The 27,818-nt window shown below is 50.1% G+C and overlaps 1 protein-coding gene across 12 annotated transcripts in view; it reads right to left on the reverse strand.

Annotated features, from left to right (window-relative positions):
* Slmap (Sarcolemma associated protein) overlaps nt 1-27,818 on the reverse strand; it is an 82,762-nt gene that overhangs the window by 16,053 nt on the left and 38,891 nt on the right. For all 12 annotated transcript variants that reach the window (XR_015192634.1, XR_015192632.1, XR_015192633.1 and 9 more), the window contains 6 exons: nt 2,751-2,888; nt 1,728-1,875; nt 1,313-1,379; nt 1,024-1,171; nt 731-826; nt 30-172 (listed from right to left, as the gene is read on the reverse strand). Coding sequence is in view for 6 of the 12 variants with exons in the window: in XM_086556061.1 (XP_086412187.1) it covers nt 30-172; nt 731-826; nt 1,024-1,171; nt 1,313-1,379; nt 1,728-1,875; nt 2,751-2,888 (740 nt within the window). In the remaining 6 variants the exon portion in view is untranslated. The remainder of the gene's footprint in view (nt 1-29; nt 173-730; nt 827-1,023; nt 1,172-1,312; nt 1,380-1,727; nt 1,876-2,750; nt 2,889-27,818) is intronic.

A 27,818-nucleotide genomic window follows, 5' to 3' on the forward strand; every position in this document is an offset into this window, starting at 1 on the left:
TCAATTCTATTTCCTTCCATTATCTTTACCTTTCTAAGTCTGCCAGCTTGGTGACTGCGTCCAACTTCTCCTGCAAAACCCGTCGTAATGATTCTTTGGCAGTGGTCTCATACTGGCCTTTCTCGTCCAGCAATCGTCGCATTTCTTCCCTAACGCTATCTTCAGGGTAATTCTGCCGGGAGACAAACATTCGCGTGAATTAGGAAAGCTGGTCGGTGCCCCAGATTTTGTAGTATGAACAAAGCATACAGGTATTGTATGCAATCTATCCACTATATTTCCATCATTGAATTTTCTAGCGTGGAACTTTAAAACTCTATCCATTATCACTGACCAAATGCTACTAGCTCCTACACTGAAATAATTAGCCTTACAAGCTCAAATAATTTTTAAAATCTAAATAAAAAATCTGCTCATTTCTTAACATCCTTTCTTGTAGTGATATTTACCAATTTTCACAAGAGAGCCATATCAAAATGTTATATACAGTGTACCTAACTACAGTAAGACACCTCTTACATTACTTCCTTATAAATATCTTGCAAGGCAAAAGACTCTTAAGTAATTTATGAATTCATAACATGCAGAATATTCTAAGGAAAAGTAAAGGTTTTATTTTTAGTATTAATCTATTAGCAAAATATTTCCTGGACAGAGTTTCAAATTAGGCTGTCAGAAGCTGCATGCAGCTCATGAGGCATGCACTGAATACCACTGTTATATTGCATACCTTGGAGTATGTTGTAAGTTGAGCTTCTAAGGTTTCTAGTCGTTGCAGTAACCGATCTTCGTCAATCATGGCATTCCAGCTCTGTGTAGCAGCTTCCTGTAAATAGATATTCAAGTACTTTAATGATACATTCTTTCTAGTTCTCATTACAAAACTCCAGCAAATGTTATATATTACTCCAATTAACCATACCATCTATCTATCTATATCTATATATAGATATGGTAAGATTTCCATGAATAAGTATTTAATCTTTGGGATATACTGGGAGAAAAATATTTTTTCAAACAAACCTGAGTAGAAGACACCAATCGTTGCAAAGTAGCCAATTTTGTCTCAATTTGTTGTTCGCGGTGAGTTGCTTCCTGGAGATACGTTCGTAACTGATACAGTTCCTGTGCTGAGACGCTGGTGACTGCTCCACCTACTGCTGTTGAAGGACTACAAAAAACAAAACTTGTAAGAGACATACAATTTCTCATTTCAAAATTTGTAAAGATAAATCTACATCTATTCTATACTTTAACTGTATCTCACAGGTTTAACAATCAGCTGTATTCTAAATCTACAGATATATCTTACCTGGCCTTAGCCTCCTGGCCATCTGGCATATATAGTTTTAGGGTTGCCACTATACATCCATGTGTCACTGAAAACAGAAGAAAAAAGTTTTATGTTTGATGAAGCTACTCCCCATTCACAAAAATATATCAACAATCACATGCCTAGATTTCAAACATCAATCTACATAAACTGTATATCAATACCATCAGCATAGTGAACAACAGAGAGAGGGAAAAAGAGAGAGAGAGAGAGAGAGAGAGAGAGAGAGAGAGAGAGAGAGAGAGAGAGAGAGAGAGAGAGAGAGAGAGAGAGAGAGAGAGAGAGAGAGAGAGAGAAGAGAGAGAGAGAGAGAGAGAGAGAGAGAGAGAGAGAGAGAGAGAGAGAGAGAGAGAGAGAGAGAGAGAGAGAGAGAGAGAAAAAAAAGTGTGCTTACCCTTCCTGGAGTTCTCCATGACATCAACACCGAACTGTACAATATCCCCTGAGCACACCTCTCTTGGGGCAGACTCCTCAGAACCTTTGCTAAGCCTCTGGTTGTTGACAAATGTGCCATTGCTGCTCTTTGTGTCTTGCAGGTAGAACTGGAAATTAAAAAAAAATACATAATATAGACATACAGTTAAGTCAAACCTAACAATGGCTCCTCTACTACAACAAAGCTACAACTACAAGAGAAAATTACTGACCTTGCATAACAAACAGAACACCCCATACCTAAAACTTAAAATATGCAGAAAGGCCCTACTGTATCACCTATATTACTGATAAATCACTGACTGAAATAAACATCCTTGTAAGCTCTGAACAACAATAAGAAAAACCTCACCTTCCTGCCCCATTTCAATCAACCTAATCGGTCTTTTGTAAAACTTCAAACTGTTTTTTTTTACTTTCACTCGTAAATTTGCAAATATGCAATATCTGAGCAAGGATGTGTGGTTAAGGTAACCTATAAAGAGTTACTTGCGGTGGGAAGTCAATACAGGGGTTCTGAGCCAATTGATGGGTTTTCCCGCTGATAGTCTTTAATAAAATGGGATTTACCTTGTGTGGAATTACCCAATGCACTACCCTCATATAACCAATTAGGAATATCAGGACCAATAGATTTTTTTTTGTCTGTTCTTTATTTCTACTCAGAAATTGCTTTATGACAAAGTATTACGGAGCTCTTTTTTAATTGCGGTTCTAACCCACAGCAAAAACTACTCAATTGATTACATCAATCTTTCATTCTACCGGAAACAAATCCATACAACCAAATAAATTCCCTTAAACAAACCACACAAGACAACAGCCTATACATACATAACGACAGACATACATATATACATACACACACACATACATACATACATACATATAGAGATATACAAGTCCTCCTCCTCCTCCATTCAAACACACCTTCCCACCGTCAATAAAAACAAACCCATCGTCATCATCCGTCGCAACTCACCTTCCCATTCTCATACCAGAGCACGGCATGGTTTCTGGAGAGCACCTTGCAGTCGAAGATGGCATTGTTGGTTGCTGGCCGGTTCCGAGCCACCGAGCGTCCGATCTTCACCGGCTGGTCAAGGACTAACGTTCTCTCCTGCAGGGGGGAAAAGGAGGAAAGAAAACGTTTTTTAGTATAAAGCCTTACAAGTCAAGGATTGTTTGATCTGCTTATCGTCTAAAAGATAAAAGCCGATGCCGCGCCCACGTCTATTGGTCGCCGGTGGTGTTGCGGAGACATCTCGATCTGTAAGTTAAATTAATGATGAATATATATGTTCAATATTTCTGTTAAACATCCTGGTGTACTTGACATGAAGATTTTGCTGAAGTGATACTTCAGTTTTCTGAAGAAATCTGAAATGAATCATAAAAGGCTACATAGGAATGCATTGCCACTTACATAGACAACATAATTGCCCCCTTCCTCCCGTAATAAGATATCAATAAAATTAAGTAAAAATAAGTAAAAATAGATTCATTAGTAAAAGTGAAAGATAAAAGCACAATTTATGTCAGCCACGTCAGCACATGCAAGACCCACCTGATCCACTATCTAACACAAAGATAAATAAGTCATTTGTATTACGGTGAGGTACGGGGTGAGAAGAGAGAAGGGGGTCAGGGGTCAGGAGAGAGAGAGGGAGGGAGGGGAGAGGAGAGAGACGGGAAAGAGAGAAGGAAAGAAAATGACAGACAATAGAAATAAGAGAGAAAGACTAAAATAAATTGAAAAAATACAACTATAACTACTACTGCTACTATTACTACTACTAATAATAATAATGAAAATAACAGAAGACAAGAACAAAAAAAAAAAACATCCTACAACGTGTAAACAAAACCAAAAAGCAAAAAAACAAAAACAAGATAAAAACGACGCCCGTCGATGTAACAGAGCCCGCTGGCCACCGTATCATGAACCTAGACACAATACCCCGGTCATTAAGTACCACCTGGCGTCATGCCAAGATCTTACTTAGGCTGTGCGTCTACGTGTGCTCCACTTTCAAAATACAAAAGCATGACGGTTGAACACAGCCGCCGCCGCCGGACAACAGTGGACATGGATCTCATATCTTTCTCTTACTCTTACTCTCACTCTCTCACTTTCACTCTCACTCTCTCTCACTTTCACTCACTCACCCTTCATGATTCTCGCCCCACTCACTCCTTTCCTCTGTCTCATATGCAAACACCTTTCGGGCGAACAACGCAGGTGCTTGCCGCTGATCAAAGCACGGGGGGGAGGGGGGGGGGGGAGAAGATGATGAAATGCACATCAAGAATGCAATGTAATTCTCCTATCGTGAGAGATGCTGCGCGGCCTTTCAACACACGTGCTACGATTCTAGATGCAACGAAGGTGAGTTAGCAAGGGGCAACCTGGTGGTGGCAGATCTGGCACGTTTGCACCACAATGCAGGTTGCTCTCCCCCCTATCTCCCTCCCCTCCCCTCCCCCTCCTCCCCTTATCACCATACTCTTCCAACCTTCCCCGACTCGACCTCTCACCTTTGCAGTTGAGCTCGAAAGCAATCACTCTAAACAGGAATTCAAAACTTATTATATGCCGTCTATCAACTTGTCTTCACGCTTGGGCAAGCGCTGTTTCCCTCCCTCCCTCCCTCCCCCCCCTAACCTATCCCCCCCCTCCCTCCTACGCATCTTCAACTGACACTCATTCAGGATCTCCTTCGCTCTCCTCCTCCTCCTCCTCCTCCTCCTCCTCCTCCTCCTCCTCCTCCTCCTCCTCCTCCTCCCCACCCCCCTCCAACCTCACCTAACCTCTACCACCCCCTCCCATCACCCACGCCCACTACCCCCACTATGCCCCACCCCACCCCACCCCACCACTCAGGCACGTGTCTGCTAACCACAAACTTATCTTACCAATTTCCCAGCCAAGAGGAAGCAGTTCATACGCGTCCCACGGATGAACAATAACGAACCTCTGGCTTATGAATAATAATAAAAAACAAAGTAAAAAAAAAATAATAATACCAAAAACAACAACAACAACGATAACAACAGCAACAGCAATAATGATATATCAAAATAATAACACAAAGGAAAATAAAAATCTCCCATTTGAGAGATGGAAAACGTGCACAATCCAATAAAAAAACTTTGATAAAAAAATAATAATGCACAGACAACGAGGATGGTGTCGCGGCATATCTCGCCCTGTCACAGCTAGTCTCTGGTGAGCTTGAGCTTTCTTTCGCAAAGCAAGGGGGGAGGAGGAGAGGGAGGGAGAGAGAGAGGAAGAGAGAGAGAGAGAGAGAGAGAGAGAGAGAGAGAGAGAGAGAGAGAGAGAGAGAGAGAGGAGGAGGAGGAGGAGGAGAGGAGGAGGAGGAGGAGGAGGAGGAGGAGGAGGAGGAGGAGGAGGAGGAGGAGGAGGAGGAGGAGGAGGAGGAGGAGGAGAAGGAGGAGGAGAGAGAAGAAGAGAGGAGGAGGGGGAATATGGGGAGGAGGGAAGATGAGGAGAGAGGAGGAGGAGGGAGGAAGGAGGAGGGAAGATGAGGAGGAGGAGGAGGAGGAGAGAGGAGGCGGAGGAGGAGGAGGAGAGAGGAGGCGGAGGAGGAGGAGGAGGAGGAGCAGAAGCGTCATGAGTCTGTCCTTAGCGAGGTGACACTGGCAAGTTCTCTGCTTGTGGCGCAGTTATAGCTATTGTTTCGTTCGCTTCTTGTACTGGTAATTGTATATCGGCAATAATAAATCATAATTATGACAACAGGGACAATCATATACAAATAATAATAATGATGATAATAACAACAATAATAATAGTAATAACAATAACAATAATAATGGTAGTAATAACAATAAAAATAATAATAATGACAACAAGAACAGTAATAAAAAACAAGACCTGTATAAATGTCATCATGACACCCACCTACAACCACCCAAAAACGGGCCATCCCACTCGTTACTCACTCGTATTATCAACCGCCTTGCACAGAGATCTATTTCAACAACAAAAGCCCCTTCGCCCGACGATCGTTATCACCGCTGTTTAGGCAACAAACAACCACACAGCCACACACTCTCTTCCCCCTTCTTCATCGTCCGTCGAATATGATTATCCTTAACAGTATTCAAAATCGCCAGAAAATTATAAAATAATACAAAATAAATATAAATAAATAAATAAATAAAGATGAAAAAAGTTTTATTTTTGCTTAATGTTAAGTTTGATATTTCAAAGTTTCAAAAAAGTAAAAAACATGAGATAAAAAAACAACTCGAAATGTTTCCCCTAAATAAACTAATCTCGACGTCAAGTGGGAGTCCCAGGGGCGCGAGCGAACATCCCTAACGGCGGCAGGTGATTGGGGGGCGAGTGGATTGAGGGGGATCGGAGGGAGGGAGGGGGGGAAGGAGGAGGCTGTGGAACGATGAAGTGTGGATGAAGTCCGGAGGGGGAATCTTCTGATCGGTGGGTGGATGGGGACAATGGAGCGGAGGACAGAGGCTGGTGGGTGACTTCATGTGGAGTCATCATCTGGACGTCAGGTGGATACGGGGTGGGTGTTGGTGACGACCGCGGCCATACCGAGGCCATAATCTAGAGAGCTAAACGACTGCCAAGAAACGGAGATATATTTTTTGAGACTAACAAACGCACCCGGGAAATCAATCTAACCTTCCTAATAACTGCATTATGAGCTCTAAGATAATAACAAATAAAAAACAAACAACCAAACAACCAAATAACGACTGTAAACAAAAATATATAATAGAAAAAAACAACAATAATAATAATAATAATAATAATAATAATAATAATAATAATAATAATGATAATGATAATGTGAAAACAAAAAGAAAACCACAACGGCACTTGACAACAAGCAAGAACCCGAGTTCAGCATCTGTCAAAGAGGGGAGGGAGGGAGGGAGGGAGGAGGAGGAGGATCTTAAGCACCCAGTTTTGCAGAGATTATGCATCACCTCCTTGATCTGATTTCCCACCTGCTTGCAATGTTCACGATGCACGCCAACAATGCCCCTCCTCCCCTCCCCCCCCTTCAGCGACCTTGACTTGTCTTGCTCGTTTCGGAAGACGGGAGCAAAGCGCGTGTCCTTGTTTTCAAGAAGAAAAAAAGGGCACCTGTCACTTACAAGCCTTTCCCTTACGATAAATTGGTATGATGGGTTCAGGGTCTGCACATACAAGAAAATAATATTAGTAATAACCTAATTAGATGAAATTATTCGTTTTCTGTGCTCTTTCGTCCTGTATTCACGCATGCCCTCCCACCCCTCCCCCACTACCCTATCTATTTACCTTCATTCATGCATCTATCAATCCAACCCATCAATGGAGGCATTTGGAGCACACCGCAAGCCTCTCTGTTGTAAATTCCCAAAGCGTAACCCCGTCCGCATCCGGCAGGCACCCAGCTAGCTCCCTCTCCCTCTCCTATCGCGCCTTATCTCGAAACGCAGGACAGGATGCTTGCTACGATTACATAATAATGAAGTAAAATAAAAATAAACATAATAAGATTAGAAAAGAGAAGAGAAAGACAAAAAAATACCGTGGGCAGAAGAACACAGTTACCGGCAACTCGACTACACCTGTGCTTCGTGCCTCGTGCCTCGTGCCTGCGTGGACAACACAACGCTCAAATCCCTCGGGGGACCAATGCAACGGGATTGTGTGTGTGGGGGGTGGGGACAGGGGGGGGGACGGGGGCAGGGGCAGGGGTAGGGAAGGCCGGGGAGACGAGTGGGGGGTAAGGGAGGGGAGAGGAAGGTGTGGGGGTAAGGGAGGGGAGAGCAAGGTGTGGGGGTAAGGGAGGGGAGAGGAAGGTGTGGGGGTAAGGGAGGGGAGAGGAAGGTGTGGGGGTAAGGGAGGGGAGAGGAAGGTGTGGGGGTAAGGGAGGGGAGAGGAAGGTGTGGGGGTAAGGGAGGGAAAAGGAAGGTGTGGGGGTAAGGGAGGGGAGAGCAAGGTGTGGGGGTAAGATAGGGGAGAGCAAGGTGTGGGGGTAAGGGAGGGGAGAGGAAGAGTGGGGGGTAAGATAGGGGAAAGAAAGGTGTGGGGGTAAGGGAGGGGAGAGGAAGGTGTGGGGATAAGGGAGGGGAGAGGAAGGTGTAGGGATAAGGGAGGGGAGAGCAAGGTGTGGGGGTAAGGGAGGGGAGAGCAAGGTGTGGGGATAAGGGAGGGAGGGTCAGGAGAGGGGAGAGTGGGGGGAGGGTGGGGATGTGTGCTCGGGGTCACGGACAAGGTGTGAAGCTGAAGGAAGACGACAGGTGGGGTGGAGGGCGGGTAGCGGGTGTACGGAAGGGAGGAGAGAGGGCGAGGAGGGAGAAGGGGACGAGAAAGGCACTGGGGAGAGAGGAGGAGAAGGGGGGGGATGGAGGAGGTAGAGAAAGCACTTCGAAAGAGGAAAGAACGTGATAGGGGAATGTGGAAGGCTCTACAGCAGGAGGGGGAATTCAGGAAGACAAATGGGATGATGGAGGGAGGGGGTGGATGGTGGGAGGGAGGGGGTGGATGGTGGGAAGGAGGGGGTGGATGGTGGGAGGGAGGGGCGGCAAAGAAGACGAGGGTGAAGGGTCACAAGCTACAGGAGATTGCTTCCGACTTCAAACCTGGTATAGAGGGTATGTGTGGATAGTGGGGGGTGGGGTGGGGGGTCTGGTAGAGGGGGTGAAGGTGCTCCCGGCAGGGGAGTAGGAAGGAGAAGGAGGGATGTGCGTCCCTGGCAGGGAGCAGGAAAATGTGGGAGGGGTGTTCCTGGTAAAAGGTTAGAGGGGATAGATAGGGGGGAGGAGGGGGGGGAGAAAGTTTCTGGCAAAGGGTTAGTGGGGTATCAGAGAGGAGGTTTTCCTACCAGAGGATAATGAGGTAGGAGAGAGAGAGGGGAAGGAAGGAGATGTCCCTAGCTAGGAGGTAGAGAGATAACAAGGGAGATGGGGGTAGAGGGGAATCAGGAGGGGTTAGAGGTGGAGGGGGGTGAGGGTGGGGGTGGGGGCGTTCCTGGCAGGTGGTCCCTGCGTGTCGGCGGCTCAACAAACATTTCCTCATTCTTACGCTGCTTGCTCGCTGCTCCCAGCCCTGTTTTCATTCGCCATTTCCCGCCCGTGCTGGCTGCTGTAAAGTCCGGTTTCTTGCTGCATGAGTCATCCTTAATTCATACCAGATCGGTGTACCTGCCGAGTACCTGTTTTCCACCCCGGGGGTATTCGCACGAGGGGGAAATTAAAACCAGCAGAAGCTAAATGACGAAACATCATCACATGGAACCTAAATTGCTACTGGTGGAGTGATTTCTATATAAAAGAAACGAGAGATGCGGCACGCGACATTTTCACGGGTGGATATTCCTTATACCGATATCATCATCATCATCATCATCACCACCACCATCACCACCATTATCACCCTAAGTAATGGCAAGACCCGGATTCCCTGAAGACATTAAAGAGCCAGTATTCACACAACCCGGTGGAAGGGGCCAAAGCAAGCCATCACGGCCCTGCCAAGCCTCAAGTAACGTGGCTGAAAACACCAGGTGTCGCACTACCCCCCCCCCCCTCTACTCCCCCCTCAACTTCACCCCCTATTGGACTTGCGTTTTTGGACGTCTCATACATGTAGACGACAAATACAGACGGACACTCTCTCTTTTTCTTTCTCTTATTTCTTTATTTCTCTCTCTCTACGGTAGAGCGCTAATACAAATGACGAAAAAAGGTCGAAGGTCAACGCTATAAGTTTGTCAAATCATGCAACGTCATAAAAGGAGCGATAAAAAATTGACACAAAAAAAGACAAGGAAACGAATGTTGAATCATATTCATCTCTTTGTTGATGTTGATTTCTGACGGCATAGTCAACGGGCATTAATGCAAAATCTATATCCTTGCCCACAGCCAGAATGCGACAGGAGGTCATTGAGGGAGGGAGGGGGGGGGAGGAAGTTCATTAAGTGACGTCCCGGGAAGGGAGGTCACTGAGAGTGACGTCATGCGGCGAGAAGTCAAAGTTCACTCTGTCATCTCTCCTTCTCCTTCTCGTAATTTCACGTGCGATGACGAGGCTTCTATGGGAACGCGGTCACGTGCGTGTGCAACTGTGCATGCCTGTGTACATGTGAGCGAACACGGGCGTAACGTTTGTTTGTATTTGCGACGAAGGATCAACAAACAGGACTTGAAGCATGGACAAGACTCACGCCTGAACGTGTTCTTTTCCATTCCCCATTGGGAGTGAGGGGAGGGATGGGAGGAGGGATGGGAGGAGAGAGGGAGAGAGAGAGGGAGGAGAGAGAGAGGGAGGGAAGGGGGAGGAGAGAGGGAGAGGAGGGAGGGAGGGAGGAAGGGGGGGAGGGGAGAGGGAGGGGAGAGGAGGAGGGGGATATGTGTATATATGTATATATATATATATATATATATATATAGATATATATATATATATATATATATATATATATATATATATATATATATATATATATATATAGAGAGAGAGAGAGAGAGAGAGAGAGAGAGAGAGATCGCCTCCACGACCATTTCCCGTTACCAAAGGCCGGAGCGCTCGCGGAGGTAGGTTTTAAGGGCTGGCTTGACTCTCCGGCTCACCTTGGACAAGCGAGGGGCACTGGCTCAAATATCAACCCACTTTACACCCACCCACATACACCTCACCGCCCACCCTCGCCGCAAGCCACCTCCGGGGAGAGAGCGAGAATGGATATGTGAGAGAGTGTAAGAGTAAGAGTAAAAAGTGAGAATGAGAGTGAAAGTAAGAGTGAGAGTGAGATGGAGGGTGAAGATGAAGATGAGGGAGAGAGTGAGAGAGAGAGAGTGAGAGAGAGAGAGTGAGGGGAAGAGGGGGGAAGGGGGGGAGGGAGAGGGAGAAGGTGAGAGGGAAATGGTGGAGGGAGGAAGGGGGAGGAAGGGGGAGGCAGAGGGTGAGAGGGTGAGAGGGTGAGAGGGTGGGAGAGGGAGAGGGAGAGGGAGAGGGAGAGGGAGAGGGAGAGGGAGAGGGAGAGGGAGGGAGTAGAGATAGAGAGACAGACAAGAGGGAATAAAAAAAAAACTTCCGCGACTCGTTGCTCTCAAAAAATCATACCATAACGGCAGTGGGAGGAAAAAAGGACAGTCCACCTATGCAATTCAACCGCCCCCCTCCCCTCGCCCCCGGAAAGGCCATCCGCCCTCCAGTGCCTCGTACGTTCGGGCACAGATTCCGCTGGCTGTGTAAGGCCAAAGCACCAGGACTGGTCGCTTGAGTAACGAGCGGTTTCGGGGACGTGGTGGTGGTGGCTGTGGAAGTGGAAATGGCAGTGGATGTGGTTGTGTAAGGTGGTTGTGTAAGGTGGTTGTATAAGGTGGTTGTATAAGGTGGTTGTATAAGGTGGTTGTGTAACGTGGTTGTGGTTGTGTAAAGTAGTTGTGGAGGTGGAAAGGTGGGTGTGTAAGGTGGCTGTGGAGGAGGGAGGTGGAGGTGGTAGAGGATGTGGCGGCGGCGGTGGTGGAAGAGGATGTGGAGGTGGCGGCGGTGGTGGTGGAAGAGGATGTGGAGGTGGAGGTGGTGGTGGTGGAGGATATGGAGGGTGGTGATGGTGGAGGATGCGGAGGTGGTGATGGTGGAGGATGTGGAGGATGGTGGTGGTGGATGGTGTGGTGGTGGATGGTGCGGAGGTGGTGGAGGATGAGGACGAGGTAAAAGTGGTGTCGGCAATAGGTGGTGGTAACGGTGAAACATAGAACCTACAGCCGTCATCAGTTCCGTAACGGAAATATACCGACGAAAAAATTCATTCACACATCCCTCATGAGAGTATCATGCAATACCGTCGACCTATTGCCTTTCATGCACCACTAGTCTCAACTCTTTTCCCTCCACATTCTTATAAACGCATGCAACCGTAGAAAGGCGTTTAATGTTATCACTGCATTTTATTTGATTATTCTGTGTATGACATCATATATAAGCTGAAGTGATCTTTATTCATAATGAATACATATTGGGTGAAAAATTACGAAGGAGAAAGGAACAGAGATAGTAATAGAGATAGGAAGGAAGGGAGAAAGGATAAGGAGAGAGAGAGCAGGAGGTAATATTGTCAAAGGTGAGAGATTAAGCGCGAGAACGCAAGAAAAAGAAAGAGAGAGAGAGAGAGAGAGAGAGAGAGAGAGAGAGAGAGAGAGAGAGAGAGAGAGAGAGAGAGAGAGAGAGAGAGAGAGAGAGAGAGAGAGAGAGATCACGTGCCACTATCCTGCATATTGCAACTGCCCACCTGCCCACGCGTGCACCCACACCCTCGCTCACCTTGCACGGTTCCAGGCAATGTGACTTTCCTCTATTTGCAACGCCTAGTTTCCATGCCAACGAGCTCCCCCCCCCCCACCCCCGACGAAGACACCCAACCACTCCCCATCCTTCAGTGCCCATCACTAAACCATGAGCGAATAATGAGATTCCACGCAAACGGATGCTGTTCCATAACCCCGTCTCCCTCCCTCCCCCTTCTACACCCCTTTTCCTGTACTTTCGTCTCTCCCTTCTTCCCTTCCACCTCCACCTCCACTCCCATATCTCCATCTCCCTCTCCACCTCCATCTATCCACCTACACCTCTATCCCCCAACCCCAACCCGCCCAAATATGAAGAACAACAAAATCAAAACAAACGCACCCACCTCACGTGAGAACCCCCCTCCCCCCCAAAGCCCAACAAGGAACAGGACGGGGCGGGGGAGGGGACGGAGCGGAGGTGGGATGGGGTGGGGGTGGGGGGGAGGCTGTTTACAAGCGACAACGTTTATATTAAATGTGATGACGACACCCCTGACGTCGTTCCGTGTTGGGGGGGGGGGAGGGGGAGGAAGGAGGAGGGCCAAGAGGTGGTAGGGATCGGGGGAGGGGAGAGGGGGGCCAAAGGGTAGTAGCGATCGGGGGAGGAGGGGCGATGGGCAAGTGGTGGTGGTAGGAATGGGGTAGGGAGGGCTATCAGGTGGCGGGGAGATTACAACGGGGATGAGGGAGTTGTGATGGAGGTGGGCGTGTGGGAATGGTGGCGGGATTGGGAATGAGGAGGAGGAGAAGGAGGAGGAGGAGGAGGAGGAGGAGGAGGAGGAGAAGAAGAAGGAGGAAAGACTCAAAAGAAATGAACACTTAAATACACTTGAATACACGGATTTCGCCTTCCCCCACCCCCACTCACTCACTCACTCACTCACTCACTCACTCACTCACACACGCACGCACCTTCGCGTATGACTCACTCCCTTCGGCACTCTCCCCCAAACCCCCCACATGCACTTATACCCCCCTCCCCCCTTTCTCGTTCCCTACCCGGAGTGCCACGTCAGGAGAACAACAACAATATCCTTTTCGCCGCCAAGTTCTCCCCCCCCCCAAAAAAAAAAAAGAAACACAAGCAGAAACAGAAGAAAAAGTAGAAGCGTCATCGTATGGTAGTAATCTCCTCTCCGTCCCTCCGTCCGTCCGTCTTTCTGTCCGTCCGTCCGTCCTTCCCTCCTTCCCTCTTTCAAATTTTACCCACACCTCGGCCTACCCTCCCCTTACAATCCCAACTCCCTCCCCCTGCAATCCCTATTCCCCATACCCCCTCTCTTTCTTTATCTATTTCTCTCTTTCTCTCTCCCTCCCTCCCTCTCTCCCTCTCCATTCCCCCACAATGCCTACTTCCCATCTCCCTTTCCCTCCCTCCCTCCCTCCCTCACAACAGCCAACTACCTCCCTCCCTCCTTGCGGAGTGAGTCACGCCACCCTAGATCCTCCACAATGAAAGGCAACAACGGGCAGAGGCAACAACGGGCAGAGAAGCAGCATCCGAGAGGCACACCTAAGCTTACAGCGGACCCCGGGGATGAGTGCAGCCTTGTGAGCATCTCCGCTACACGTGGCCATCGTGGGTAAACATGCCAGGATGGGGAGGGCAAAGGGGGGAAGGAGGGGGGAGGGGAAGGGGGAAGGGAGATGAGGGAAAGGAAAGGGAGATGAGGGAAAGGGAAGGGAGAGAAGGGAGATGAGGGAAAGGAAAGGAAGGGAGAGGGAGGAAGGAAGGAGAATAAAGGGAGGGAGAGGAAGGAAGGGGAACAAATGGAGGTAGAGGAGGGAAGGGGAATAAATGGAGATAGAGGAGGGAAGGGGAATAAAAAGGAGGGAGAGGAGGGAAGGGGAATAAAGGGAGGAAGAGGAGGGACGGGGAATAAAGGGAGGGAGTAAAAAAGGAGGAAAAGGGTAGAAAAAGGAGGAGAGGGAGAGATAGGAAGAAGGTAGGAGGGATAAGGAGAGGAGGGAGGAGGAATAGGGGGAGAAAATAGAAAGAGGGAAGAGAAAAGGACGAAGAATAAGGAATAGGGAAAAATGAAAGGGGAGAGGAGAATAAGGAAGGGAGGGGGGTAAAGAAAGGAAGGGGAGAGGGGAAAGTAGAGGCGGAGGAGGAGATAATGGGGTTGGCAGGGCATTCTTAGGGAATGCGTGGGTATGACGAAGGGAAGGGGGGGGGGACCAAGAGTGGCGAGACCCATGGGAGGGGGGGGGGTATAGGGTGAGAAAAATAATGAGGAAGAACGGAAATGGAAGGATGAATGTACCGGACATGTGAAATGGGTGCAGTTCAATTCATTACTGATCATCTTGGATACAGCACATGTGAATGTTCTATTAGATAACAGTATTAAAACAAACACACACACACACACACACACACACACACACACACACACACAAACCTCTGCCAAATTTCCCTTCCCTCTCGTCCATCCCGCCACCGCATCGCGCAACTTTAAAGAGACGCATGCAACAGAGCCAGCCCATGCAATCGGACGGGGACGGTCCACTGGCGACACGGGCGCAAGAAAAGCCTTGTGCAGTGCAATTAGACGATAACGAAGAGAGAGACCATGAAAAGGGTTGAAAGGGGGGAGGGGAGAGGGAGGAGAGAGGGGGGAAGAGGAGAGGGAGGAGAGAGGGGGGAAGGGGAGAGGGAGAGGGAGAGGGGGAGGAGAGGGAGGGAGAGGGGGGGAGGGAGAGGGGGAGAGGGGGGAAGGGGAGAGGGAGAGGGAGGAGAGGGGGGAAGGGGAGAGGGAGAGGGGGGAAGGGGAGAGGGAGAGAGGAGAGGGAGAGAGGGGAGAGAGAGAGGAAGGGAGAGAGATAAAGTGACAAAGAGTGAATTAGTGAGAGAGAGAGAGAGAGAGGAGGGGGGGGGAGGAGGAGCGGGAGAGAGAGCAAGAGAGAGAGCAAAAGAGAGAGAGAGATAGGGGGGGGGGCAGGCGCTTCGGGTTATGCACGCAAAGACAGAAGACAAAAGCATCTACGTAAAGGCTAGTTGTGAAAGAACAATGGCGCTGGAAACACAAGTGTGGGTGGGGTGGGTAGGGGGGTGGGGCGCGGCATGAAAACAGGGGAAGGGAGAGGCAGGGTAGGAGGAATGAAGGGAGGGCGAGGGGAAAGGGAAGGGAAGGACAGGGGAGGAGAGGGAGAGGGGGAGAGACAGAAAGTGGGAGAAGCAAAAGGAGAGGGGGAGAGGCAGGGAGAAGGAGAAGGACAGAGAGAAACAAAGTGAGAAGGGGAGAGAGAGGGAGGGGGGCAGGGAGAGGGAGAAGGAAAGTGAGAGGGGGAGAGGAGAGAGGGAGTAAGATAATTCAAGAAAAACAAAACCAACATTATACATACACCCACACAAATAAAAAAAAAAAACAATAATAACAATGAAAAACAAACAACACACCACCCTCCCGTCTCAAACACGCCCCAAAATAATAATAAAATTAAAAACAAAAACAAAAAAAAGGAAAGAGAAAAAGACAGTCACGCCTTCATCCGCGCAATCCATGCATGAAATCGGGGAAAAGGCCGGAGAATAATCACATTACGCGGCCAATGCAAGGCGGACATACAAGGAGGGGGTCGAGGCCGTTAACGTCAGCAGGTAAACACAAGCCATGGTGGGAGGAGGAAGGGAGGAGGGCGAGGAGGGGAGTTGGGGAGGAGGAGGAGGGGTGGTGTGGAGGGAGGAGGGAGAAGGGGAAGGAAGAGGAGGAGGAGGAGGAGGGGGAGGGGTGGTGTAGAGGGGGAGGGGGATGGAAGAGGAGGAGGAGGAGGAGGGGAGGCGGATGAGGATGATGAAGAGGAGGAGGAGGAGGAGGGGTGGTGTGGAGGGGGGTGTAGAGGGGGAGGAGGAGGAGTGGTGTAGAGGGGGAGGGAGGGGGAGGGGGAAGGAAGAGGAGGATGAGGAGGAGGAGGGGGGGTGTAAATGAGGAAAGAGGGATGATGAAACGGAGGAGGGAAAGGGAGGAGGGAATAGAAAAAAGGAGAGGAAAAGGGGGAGGAAGGGAGGGAGGAAGGAAGGAGGGGAAAGAGGAGTGGTGAGAGGAAAGGAAGGAGGAGGGAGAGGGAGGAAGGAGGAGGGAGAGGGAGGAAGGAAGGAAGAGGGGGAGGGGGGAAGAAGGAAGGAGGGGAAGAGGGAGTAAAGGAGTAAGGAGGAGTGGTGGGTTGGTCGAAGGAAGGGATTAGGAAGGTCGGGGGGATGGGGATGGGGATGGGGAATGGAAAGGGGAGGAGGAGAAGAGGAAGGGATGGGGAATGGAAAGGGGAGGACGAGGGGAGGAGGAGAGGAAGGGAGGGGAGGTGAGGGGAGAGGAAGGGAGGGGGAGGAAAAGGGGGGAGGGGGAGGAGGGGAGGGGGAGTGGAAAGGGGAGGAGGAGAGGAAGGGAGGGGGAGTGGAAAGGGGAGGAGGAGAGGAAGGGAGGGGGAGTGGAAAGGGGAGGAGGAGAGGAAGGGAGGGGGAGTGGAAAGGGGAGGAGGAGGGGAGGAGGAGGGGAGGGGGAGTGGAAAGGGGAGGAGGGGTGTCAAGTGTTAGCATCGACACCGGATGGGAGAATCGTTACGCTGAATAACGACGCTACAAAGTAAAACATTAATTCACGCCGCTGTCGACGCCGAAAAAAAAAATCGGCAACACATACACAAGTAGATAAGCATGGCACAGCATTGAGAAAATATGCCATCTCTTTATTATTAATTAATTTGGAGGAAGATAACGGTTGGCCATTATTTAATATATTTTAAAACTGTTTTAAGAATATCAAGTTCCATTTCCTTGAAATCTCCCATCCCTCCCTCCCTCCCGAACAACACTTAAGACGAGTCAAGTGGAGGTCTCTATCTCTCCCCCTCACTCTCACTCTTTCTCTTACTCTCACTCTTTCCCTCCTTTACCCTCACTCTTACCTTTACTCTCACTCTCACTCTTTACTCACCCTCACATTTACTCTCACTCTTACTCTTATTCTCACTCTTTCCCTCCTTTACCCTCACTCTTACCTTTACTCTCACTCTCACTCTTTACTCACCCTCTCACTCTCACTCTCACTCTTACTCTTTCTCTCACTCTTTCCCTCCTCTGCCCCCTTACTCACTCGACACACATCCCTACCCTCCCCTCCTCCACGCGGCTGCCCACTGCCCAGGGCGTGAGTGTTAACATTCCAGTTATCAATGTGATTGTCGCGGTGACTGGAGGGGGGGGGGATGCGGGTAGACATGGGGGTATACCCACTTCGAGGGGACAGTGGGCAAGGGGCAGGGTGTTAAGCGGGAAGAGGGTCGGAGGAGTGGGGAGACGGTAGAGGAGTCGAGGTTGGGCAGAGCGTAAGCAAGGCAAGCAGAGGGTAAGGGGGCCAAGGGGCAGAGACCGGGCAAAGGATAGGAGACAGGAGGGGGAGGGGGGGGATTAAAGAGGTAGAGGCACAAGTCGGGCAGAGGGCAAAGGGGCAAGGGAAAGGATAACCTATGGAGGCCCCTATCCACATCGCCCGTATCGGAGTCTCCCTTATAGTGACTACCCAAACTGACGTGGCGCCAGGCTCTTTTAGCATTTGTGCCCAATGCCCCGACATCACACCCGCAGTGGCAGGAGTTAAGGGAGGGAAGAACGGAGGGAGAACGGAGGGAGAAAGGAAGGAAGGAAGAAAGAAAGAAAGATAGATAGATATACTGAGAGGGAGAAAGGAAGAAAGAAAGATAGCTAGAGATATACAGAGATGGAGAAAGGCTGAAAGAAAGATAGCTAGAGATATACAGAGAGGGAGAAAGGAAGAAAGAAAGATAGAAAGAAATATACAGAGAGGGAGAGAGGGAAGTGGAAGAAAAAGAAAAATGGGATGGACTTAAGAGAAATACGTCAATGCGACGACGAAAGGCGAAGTGAAGGAGGAGAAGGAAGAAGGAAGAAGGAAGGAGGAGGAGGGAGGATGAGGAGGAAGAAACGAGGGAGAATGAGAGAAGAAAGACGAAGACGAGACGAAAGAAAAGAAAGGAGGAGGAGGAAGTGCCCTCCACGCCTGTCTCTAGGCCTCGTTAAACTCTCACCCTCATGATAGGACATGTGAAGAGGCGGGAGAAGGGGGATGAAGGAAAGCGTGAGAAGGGGAGGGGGAGGAAAAAGAGAGAAGGGGAGGGGGAGGAAGGTAAAAGGTTAAAGGGGGAGGGGGGAGAGGGGGAAAAGGGGAAGAGAAGAGGAAAAACAGAGGGGTGGCGGGAGGAAAAAGGGAGATGAAGAGAAAGGGAAAGGTGGGAGGGATGAAGAGGGGGAAGGGGAGTAGGGGCAGGCATACCAAAAGGTGATGTCAGCGAAGTGTCATCCTCCTCGGCCAGAAACCTTAACGATACAGTGTAAATTCGGTGATGACAATAACGCGATCGTGAGGACAACAGCGCTGACAATAACACGTGCTGGCTGACATGTGATACGAACTACGACTCGAAGGCGCTGCTGACAGTGAGAAAAAAAGAGAGATAGAGAGAATGAGAGTGAGGGCGTGAGAGAGAGAGAGAGAGAGAGAGAGAGAGAGAGAGAGAGAGAGAGAGAGAGAGAGAGAGAGAGAGAGAGAGAGAGAGAGAGAGAGAGAGAGAGAGAGAGAAGATGAGAGGATGATGGGGAGATGAGGATGAGAGAGAGAGCGAGAGAGAGTGAGAAGAGGAGCGCGAAGAGAGAGAGAGAGAGAGAGAGAGAGAGAGTGCGTGCGTGAGTGAGAGAATGAAAGAGAGGGAGAGAAGGGAGAGGGAGGGGAAAGGCTAAGAGAAAGAGAAAGAGAAAGAGAAAGAGAGAGAGATAAATAGATAGATAGATACACAGAGATAGAGAATTTGAGTAAGGGAGTCAGTCTAGTCTGTATATCAACCGTCGCATCAAGCTATCATCCAGAAAGCATGCGGGGCTTCCTTCCCTCGGCCAATCAGAACGCCCAAAAAAGGGGGTTACAAAGCCCCAAGTAACGAGAGACCAAAAGAGGTTTCATGTAGGAAACTGCATGGCCGGGGGAGGGGGGCGGGGAGAAGAGAGGGGGAGGATAAGGGGGATTGGGGAGGAGGGGGGAAGGGAAAAGCAATAAAATAATAGCGTGGGGGGAACCGTCGAGCACACAAGCACACCTACTATCAGGCTTCTGGGAAATCCTATCGAGCCATACGCACAATAACCGTAGATGGTTTTCCAGAAATGAATTGCATGTGGCTCATTTTCGCCCCTCCCGTTCCTCTTGCTTTTCTAGTAAAATCCTTCTCTCTTTGTTACCTCTCCCTTCCTCTTTCTCCTATCATCCTCTCTCCCACATCTTCTCTTCTCTTCTCATAATCTCTCTCTTCTCTCTTTCTTTCTTTTTTTTTACATTTTTCTTTCTTTTATTTTATTCTTTCTTTTTTCTTTCTTTTTTTTTTTTCTTTCTTTTTCTTTCTATCTCTTCTCTCTCATTCACTCCCCTCCCCCCCCCCTTTTTTCTCCTCTCTCTCTCTGTGTTTCTCTCTCTCTCCTCGTTCTTTTCTTCTTTCTTTCTTGCGTTTCTTTCTTTCTTTCTTTTCTGTCTTTGCTTTCTTCTTTCTTGTTCTTTCTTGTCTTTCTTCTTTTTCTTTCTTTCTTTTTCTTTCTCTCTCTCTCTCTCTCCCTCCCTCCCTCCCTCCCTCCCCCCTCCCTCCCTCCCCCCCCCTCCCTCCTCCCTCTCCCTCTCCCTCTCCCTCTCCCTCTCCCTCTCCCTCTCTCTCCATTTCCTCTCCTTTTTCCCTTCCCAACTCGCCTCCCTCCCTTTCAAACCTCTCATTCCTCTTTCTCTCTCTCTTTATTCCCTCCTCTTCGTTTCCTTTTCCCTCCCTCCTTCTCTTCCACCCTTCCCCTCTTATATCCTCACCCAAAAGTAAACCAAACGGCCCTGGACGGCAAGAGCAGTTACGACTAATCAGCTGACGCTAAGATGGCGCTGCCGGGCGGTGGGAACCTTGGAGGACCCACCCACTGCAGGCGAAGGAGAAGCTGGTGGCAGAAGGATGGCGGGCAGGCGACAAGGGAAGCGGGGAAGGGTGAGATTACGTGAAAAGGATATTGGGGGAGAGGGAGGGAGGGAGGGAGGGAGGGAGAGAGAGAGAGAGAGAGAGAGAGAGAGAGAGAGAGAGAGAGAGAGAGAGAGAGAGAAGAGGAGGAAGGAGATGAGAGGAGAGAGAGAGAGACGGAAGAGAAGAGAAGAGAAGAGAGACGAGAGAAGAACGAAGAGAGAAAGCTAAAGAAACTTCAAAAATGAGTACAGAGCGAGTTGATCGGTGTGTGAATCGGTGCGTCCAAGAGTGTGATACTCTTGGACGTCCAGAGGCAGTTCCGACAGCCACGCCACTCGACACTTCATCAAACTTGTCCCTTTAATATCTCCCGGACGAAAATCTGTTCTCCCCAAAGGAAGGGGCCGAAATAAGGCTTGGCTGACCTCCAGGAGAGAGAGAGAATATACTGGTTGCAAGAGGCAAGGAGGTGGAGGAGGAGGAGGAAGAGGAGTGAGAACAACGAGGAAGAACGAGGAGGAGGAGGAGGAGGAGGAGGAGGAGGAGGAGGAGGAGTGATAACAACAATGAATAATAATAAGAAAGTAAAAGAGAAATGAAAACGAAGAAGAACCAGGTGGAGTAGGAGTAGGAGGAGGAGGAGGAGAAAGGAGGAAGTGCTATTGAAACCAATGATCTTTTGCGTGTATCTATTTCCATGCCAGCCCATCGATCTATCTATTTCCTGTATCCCTTCGATCTTCCTACTCTACAATCATCCTTTCTCAAAGATGACTCAAGGGCAACTCACCTTCCCTCACCCTCCTCCCACAAACGCCCACAGACCCAGATGCCACGACCTCTCCCAACCACTCCCTCAATCCCTCCCTCGCGCAAATCCTTTCGGGAAAATCTACAAGAACTCGTTTCTCTCTCTCTCTCTCTCTCTCTCTCTCTCTCTCTCTCTCTCTCTCTCTCTCTCTCTCTCTCTCTCTCTCTCTCTCTCTCTATCCACCTGTTTGTACGTGTTCCGGTTGCATATTCATCTCCAGCCCGTCTTTACCCCGGCATCATCTCGTAGTGCTATTTCCCCTCTCTCCTTCCCCCCTTTCGCCCCCTCCCTATCCATCCCCCTAGCCCCCTTCCCACCCTTCCCTCTTTCCCCCTTCCCACCCTCACTTCTCGCCTCCTTCCCATTCATCCTTCCCTCCCATCCCTCCCATCCCGTCTCGCCCCCTCACCTCTCCATCCCTCCCTCCCTCCTCTTCCTCCTCCTCCTCCCCTCCCCTCCCTCCCTCCCGTCCCGCCCCCCGTCCCCGCGAGCCGCGAGAAACGCTGTGCTACGTCTACTTTAACGTCGCTCTCCTTCCCCTCTCTTCCACTACGACGGTCACGCCCTCCTACACTCCACCCCTGAGGGTTCATCACCGTCATTACTGCTTTCATTCTCCTGCTGCCATGACTTCGTTCCCTGTCCTTTATTCTCTCTCCCTCTCTCTCTCTCTCTCTCTCTCTCTCTCTCTCTCTCTCTCTCTCTCTCTCTCTCTCTCTCTCTCTCTCTCTCATATTGCTTCACTTTCTTTATTTCTATCACCATATTTGTCTGCCTTTCTCTTGGTTTTATGTTTATTTTCCCTTTCACTTTCTTTTCTGAAGTGCTCTCTTCCTCTCTATTGTTTTCTCCGTCCTGTCTCATAATAAAATTCTCTCTCTCTTTCTATTTCTCTTTCTCTCTCCCTGCCTGCCCTCTCCCTCCTATCTTTCCCTGTCCGTCTGTCACATATTTCACATCTTCCCCACCTCACTATTTCACCCTGCCCTCCTCTCTCTTTCTCTCCCCTTTCCCCTTTCCCCACTCTCTCTCTCCCTCCCCTTTCCCTCTTCCCCCACCCCCTCTTTCTCTCCTTCCCTCTTCTCCCTACCCCCTCTTTCTCTCCCTCCCTCTTCCCCCACCCTTTCTCTCCCTCCCTCTTCCACCTCCCCCTTCCCTCTCTCCCTCCTTCTTCCCCAACCCCCTCTCTCTCTCCCACCCTCTTCCCCCACCCCCTCTTTCTCTCCCTCCCTCTTCCCCCTCCCCCTTCCCTCTCTCTTCCCCTACCCCCTCTTTCTCTCTCTCCCTCCATCCCTCCCTCCCTCCGTCTTCCTCCCTCCCTCTTTCTCTCTGGCCGGGATGTGGCCACTAACCTCCGTCTCCTCTCAATTTGGTGGGCTTCCTGAGCACCGAATCGCCAGAATATAATCCTTCACAGTGGTGGGGGAGCTTATACAATTTTCTCTCTCTCTCTCTCTCTCTTCTCTCATATTTTTTCATTGCCTTTATCATTTTCATTCCACGAATCCTCATTTGCCATCTCTCTTATCACCTAAATCCAGGATTCACCGGAATTGAACGGGAGGTAAGCCTACCCGGTACGTTACGTTACGTTCCCCTTCTTAGCTCTACGTGGGATACTAGAGAAAAAAAAAATCATATGAATAAATAAGGAAATAAACAGATACAATAGTCAATAAACACAAGTAAATACAACGAGACAAAAAAAAAGACATACGACCAAAGCCGGTTACCGAAACCAACTCGTGTGGGAACACCGCCATCTTAATACGTGCTTGCCGGTGACTCAGATCTGAATTGCCTGCACTTTCATGCCCACTCAAATCCGTGCTTGTGAATGGGGGAGGGGGAGGGGGAGGGGGAGGGGAAGAGAGGGGGAAAGGGGGAAAGGGGGAGAGGGAGAGAGGGTGAGAGGGGGGGAAGAGAGAGAGAGAGAGAGAGAGAGAGAGAGAGAGAGAGAGAGAGAGAGAGAGAGAGAGAGAGAGAGAGAGAGAGAGAGAGAGAGAGAGAGAGAAATAAAAGAGAAGAGGAAGACAGAGAAAAAATAAAAGAGAAGAGGAAGAGAAGTACGGCGTCACGCTTCAAAGCACGAGGGGAGATGAGAATGATCTGAATCCGATTAAAGCAAAAGGAAGTTTTGGACACCCGTAACCGCCCGGCGAATTCGAGCGATAATTTCCTCATTAGCATAACGGGGCGCTCCCTTTAACTCTTGTCATTCAAAACGACTGCGAAACGGAGTGTGTGTGTGGGGAGGGGGGGGGGTAGGGAGAGGGAGGAACTTGGGGATCAGGGGGGGGGGGGGGGGTTTTGATCGTGCCCCTGTTCATTAATGAGAGAAAGGCTAAAAAATGAGGCCTTTAATGAGGACAATGGCACTAGACCTCCATGGATAAAGTGCGGAGAGGGGGGGAGGGAAGAAGGGAGAGGGAGAGGGAGAGGGAGAGGGAGAGGGAGAGGGAGAGGGAGAAAGAGAGAAAGAGAGAAAGAGAGAAAGAGAGAAAGAGAGAAAGAGAGAGAGCGAGAGCGAGAGCGAGAGAGAGAGAGAGAGCGAGAGAGAGAGAGGAGGAGAAAAAAAAAAAAAAAACATCCAACACTCCCACAACATTCCCCCTTCTATTCATCGATCAAATCCCCCCATTATCTACTCCACAGACATACACTAAGACCAAGACCATTCCTCGTAAGACCAGGCTACTAAGACCTATTTCCCCAAAGACTAAGCTACAAGTAAAGTTCCAACTCCACTCCACGGCATTCCAACGGGGTACGATGCCGCAAGACCCGGCCGATACACAATGTTCCTTGTCGACTCGGACCTCGATGAAATAAGGCCAGGAGGACAGGCGAACGAGGAGGAGTGAGAGGGAAAGAGAGGAGAGCAGGGGCAGGGAAAGAGAGGGAAAGAGAGGGAAAGAGAGGAGAGCAGGGGCAGGGAAAGAGAGGGAAAGAGAGGGAAAGAGGGGGGAAAGAGAGGGGGAGAGGGGGAAAGAGGGAGAGAGAGGAGAGCAGGGGCAGGGGGGAAAAGAGAGGGGGAGTGAGAGGGAAAGAGAGGAGAGCAGGGGCAGGGAAAGAGAGGGGGAAAGAGAGGGGGAAAGAGAGCAGGGGTAGGGAATGAGGGGGGAAAGAGAGGGAAAGAGAGGAGAGCAGGGGCAGGGAAAGAGAGGGGGAAAGAGAGGGAAAGAGGGGGGAAAGAGAGGGGGAGAGGGGGAAAGAGAGGGGGAGAGAGGAGAGCAGGGGCAGGGAAAGAGAGGGGGAGAGAAGGAAAGAGGGGATGGTAGTAAAAAGATAAGGAGAGATAGCGGGAGGAAGGAGAAAGTAAGACAGGGATAGAGGATAAAGGGAGAGAGGGAGAGAGAAAGGATAAAGAGGGAGAGGAAGGAGAGAGGGGGAGAGGAAGGAGAGAGGAAGGAGAGAAGGAGAGAAGAAGAGAAGGAGAGAGGAAAGAGGGAGGGAGGGAGAGGGAGGGATGGGTAGAGAGAAAAAAGAGAAAACGAACGAGCATCATAACTAAAGAGTTTCAGGTACCTGCGCCTTGCCACAGGTTCCATTCGCAATTGATCACCCGACAAATCTCACCCACCACACTTGCTCATTTTAAAGAATAAGAATAAGTTTGCCGGGGGTGGGGGGGGGGGGAATAGGACCCCAAGAGCACATTAGATATTAGACGCCAAAACACCTCCTTTTCAGCCTAGAACCACAAGACACTGGGGCGCCGGGACAAGCCAGGCCGGACCATTAACGACCCCGCAAAGTGGTTCTGGCTTGCAAAAGTGGACCTTAAAAGGGGACACTTGCAATGGTGGCGCTTTGCACGACGTGGTTGGGGGGGGGGGGTTGAATAGGATCTCTCTAGCAACATCCCCCCCCTTCCCACTAATCCATTTCCCTCCATTAACTTGGGCAAGGGAACCAAACTAAACTCGAGGGACCCCCCCCCCCGTCATACCTTGCCCAGGTATATGGCCTTATAGATTTTTGGTCGACAGGAGGGGACGCCAGCCGAAAGTATGAGAAGAGGACCATGCTGGGAGAACGGTGAAGGGAAATGGACAGAAAGGGAGGGAGAGACAACGAGAAGATAGGGGGAGAGGAAGGGAGGGAGAAACAACGAGAAGATAGGGGGAGAGGGAGGGAGGGAGAGACAACGAGAAGATAGTGGGAGAGGGAGGGAGGGAGAGACAACGAGAAGATAGGGGGAGAGGAAGGGAGGGGAAACAACGAAAAAATGGAGGAGGGAAAGGGAGGCTAGGAGAGACAACGAGAAGATGGAGGGAAAGGGAAGCAGGGAGAGAGAACGAGAAGAGAATGGAGAGAGTGAGAAACGGAGGAGAGAAAAACATAATAATAAAACATAAACGTATAAAAAAGTCGAGAAAAAAAAAGACGTACAAAAACGAACACGGCTAACGAGCAACGGACTTGACGAGGAACGCAAGACGAGGAACGCAAGGGTGGCGGCGGCGGCAGCGGCGGCGGCGGGCGGAGAGCCGAAGACAAAAAGCCACAGCCAAAGAAAGGACGGCGATGCGGGCGAGAACAAAAATGAAACGCCGGAGAAAAGGACTGGCTAGCGACGCAGAGGGAGAGGGGAGAAGGGGGGAGAAAGGGGGGAAGGGGAGGAAAAGGGGGGAAAGAGGGCGTGGGAGAGAAAGAAATTGAAAGAAAAAGGGGGGGGGGTGTCAACACAATATAAAGCATAACGGTGAGAATCGGGCAAAATTCGGCTAAGAAAGGGGAAGGGAAAGCGAGAAAGGGTAGGGGTAGGGAAAGAGACAGGGAGGGAGGGAGAGAGGGGCAGGGAGAGGAGGGAGAGGGAGAGGGAGAGGGAGAGGGAGAGGGAGAGGGAGAGGGAGAGGGAGAGGGAGGGGAGGGGAGGAGAGAGAGAGAGAGAGAGAGAGAGAGAGAGAGAGAGAGAGAGAGAGAGAGAGAGAGAGAGAGAGAGAGAGAGAGAGAGAGAGAGAGAGAGAGAGAGAGAGAGGGAGAGAGAGAGAGTGAGAGAGAGAGAGAGAGAGAGAGAGAGAGAGAGAGAGAGAGAGAGAGAGAGAGAGAGAGAGAGAGAGAGAGAGAGAGAGAGAGAGAGTAAAAGAGAGTAGAAGAGAGTAAAAGAGAAAGAAAGAGAAAGAGATGAAGAGAATAATCCACACACAGAGAAAGCGATCCCAAATCCAATAATACCCGCAGCGCCCCCCCCCCCCTCCTTTCCAGCTTGCCTCCCTCTTTCCAACATTCCCATCTACCTACGCGCCTAAGTTAGCCTGCCAAGCTAAACCGAACGTTCTTCCCCCTTCCCCTACCTCCCTCCCTCCCTCCATTTCCTCTTCCTCGTCTCTTTCCCTCTCCTCCCCCTATTTCTCTCTAATTTCCTTCTCTGTCTCTCCTCCCGTCTTCCTTCTCTTCCTCCTCCTTTCCTCTCTTTCCCCTCTTTCTCTTCCTCCTCCTTCCCTCTCTTTCCCCCTTTTCTCTTCCTCCCGCCTTCCCTCTCTTCCCCCTCCTTCCCCACCTTACTCCCTCACCCCCTCCTCTTTCTCCTCCACCTTCCCCTCTTCCCTCTTCCCCCTCCCCTTCCCCCCATCTCCCTTACCTCCCTGTTCACGCATATTCATATTTTTCCCCTCGTTGCAGTTGCCCGATGTCAAGTGGAGAGCCGAGGGAAACCTCTGACGGCGAGGGTTGTGACTGCAACATATTCAATTATTGTTATCGTTGTTATTGTTATTAAGAAAAAAAAAAACAATACAAATATATAATAATAACGATAACAACAAAAAATACTCATAACAATTAAAAAAGACTTAAGAAAAAAATAAAATCAAAAAAGCTAAAATAGCCTTGCCGCAACCCAAGATCAAGAAGACGCAGTCACGCCATCACGATAGAGGGCCCACATCCGCCACGCCGAAAAATCTGCAAACCGTTCGTGCAAACATTCTCCCCCCCCCCCACACACACACACACAACCTCACACACACACACACACACACACACACACACACACACACACACACACACACACACACACACACCCTTTCCTCTTTATCTCCCCCTCTAACCCCTTTACTTCTTCGCTAACCCTCGTCCCCCTCCCTTTGGCTCACTTCCCTTCCCTTCCCTTCCCTTCCCTTCCCTTCCCTTCCCTATCCCTCCCCGACCATCTATTGTCCCGCAAAGCATCTCTCGAAATCAGCGACGGCGAATAGCAAGCAAACAAGCAGGCAAGCATAACAAACTTTGAGATCAGAACGAACGAGAGAGAGAGAGAGAGAGAGAGAGAGAGAGAGAGAGAGAGAGAGAGAGAGAGAGAGAGAGAGAGAGAGAGAGAGAGAGAGAGAGAGAGAGGAGGAGAGAGAGAGAGAGGAGAGAGAGAGAGAGAGAGAGAGAGAGAGAGAGAGAGAGAGAGAGAGAGAGAGAGAGAGAGAGAGAGAGAGAGAGAGAGAGAGAGAGAGAGAGAGAGAGAGAGAGAGAGAGAGAGAGGTGGGAGGAGAGTAGAAGAGTAGAGAGGAAGCGGAAGAGGAAGAGGAAGGGAAAAGGGAGAGTGTAGGAAGGGGAGAGGGGAAAGTGGAGCGGTGGGAAGGAGAGGGGAGGAGAGGGGAGGGGCGCCCTCGCGGTCAAGCAGGCCATGATCATGGTCGCTCGGCGGGCCGCCCAATGCCACGTCTCTTGCTCACGGCCACGAGAAATATCCCCGCTAAACCCCACCCCCAACCCTCCTCTTTCGCTTCCCCCCCCCCATCCCCACTCTCTATCCTTCTCCCCTTCCCTCCCATTCCCCCTCCCCCTTCCCTTCCACCCCCTCCTCCTCCCCCTCTCCCCCGTCACGGCCCCGGTTACGATGCTTGGGCCGGCTTCCAATCGCGAAATAGTAGACATTCCCACGCCGAACGCTGCCTGTGC

Source organism: Penaeus japonicus, unplaced genomic scaffold (assembly GCF_977035675.1).
Source record: "Penaeus japonicus unplaced genomic scaffold, GWHDUDI00000001_assembly GWHDUDI00000031, whole genome shotgun sequence".
Lineage (NCBI taxonomy): Eukaryota > Metazoa > Arthropoda > Malacostraca > Decapoda > Penaeidae > Penaeus > Penaeus japonicus.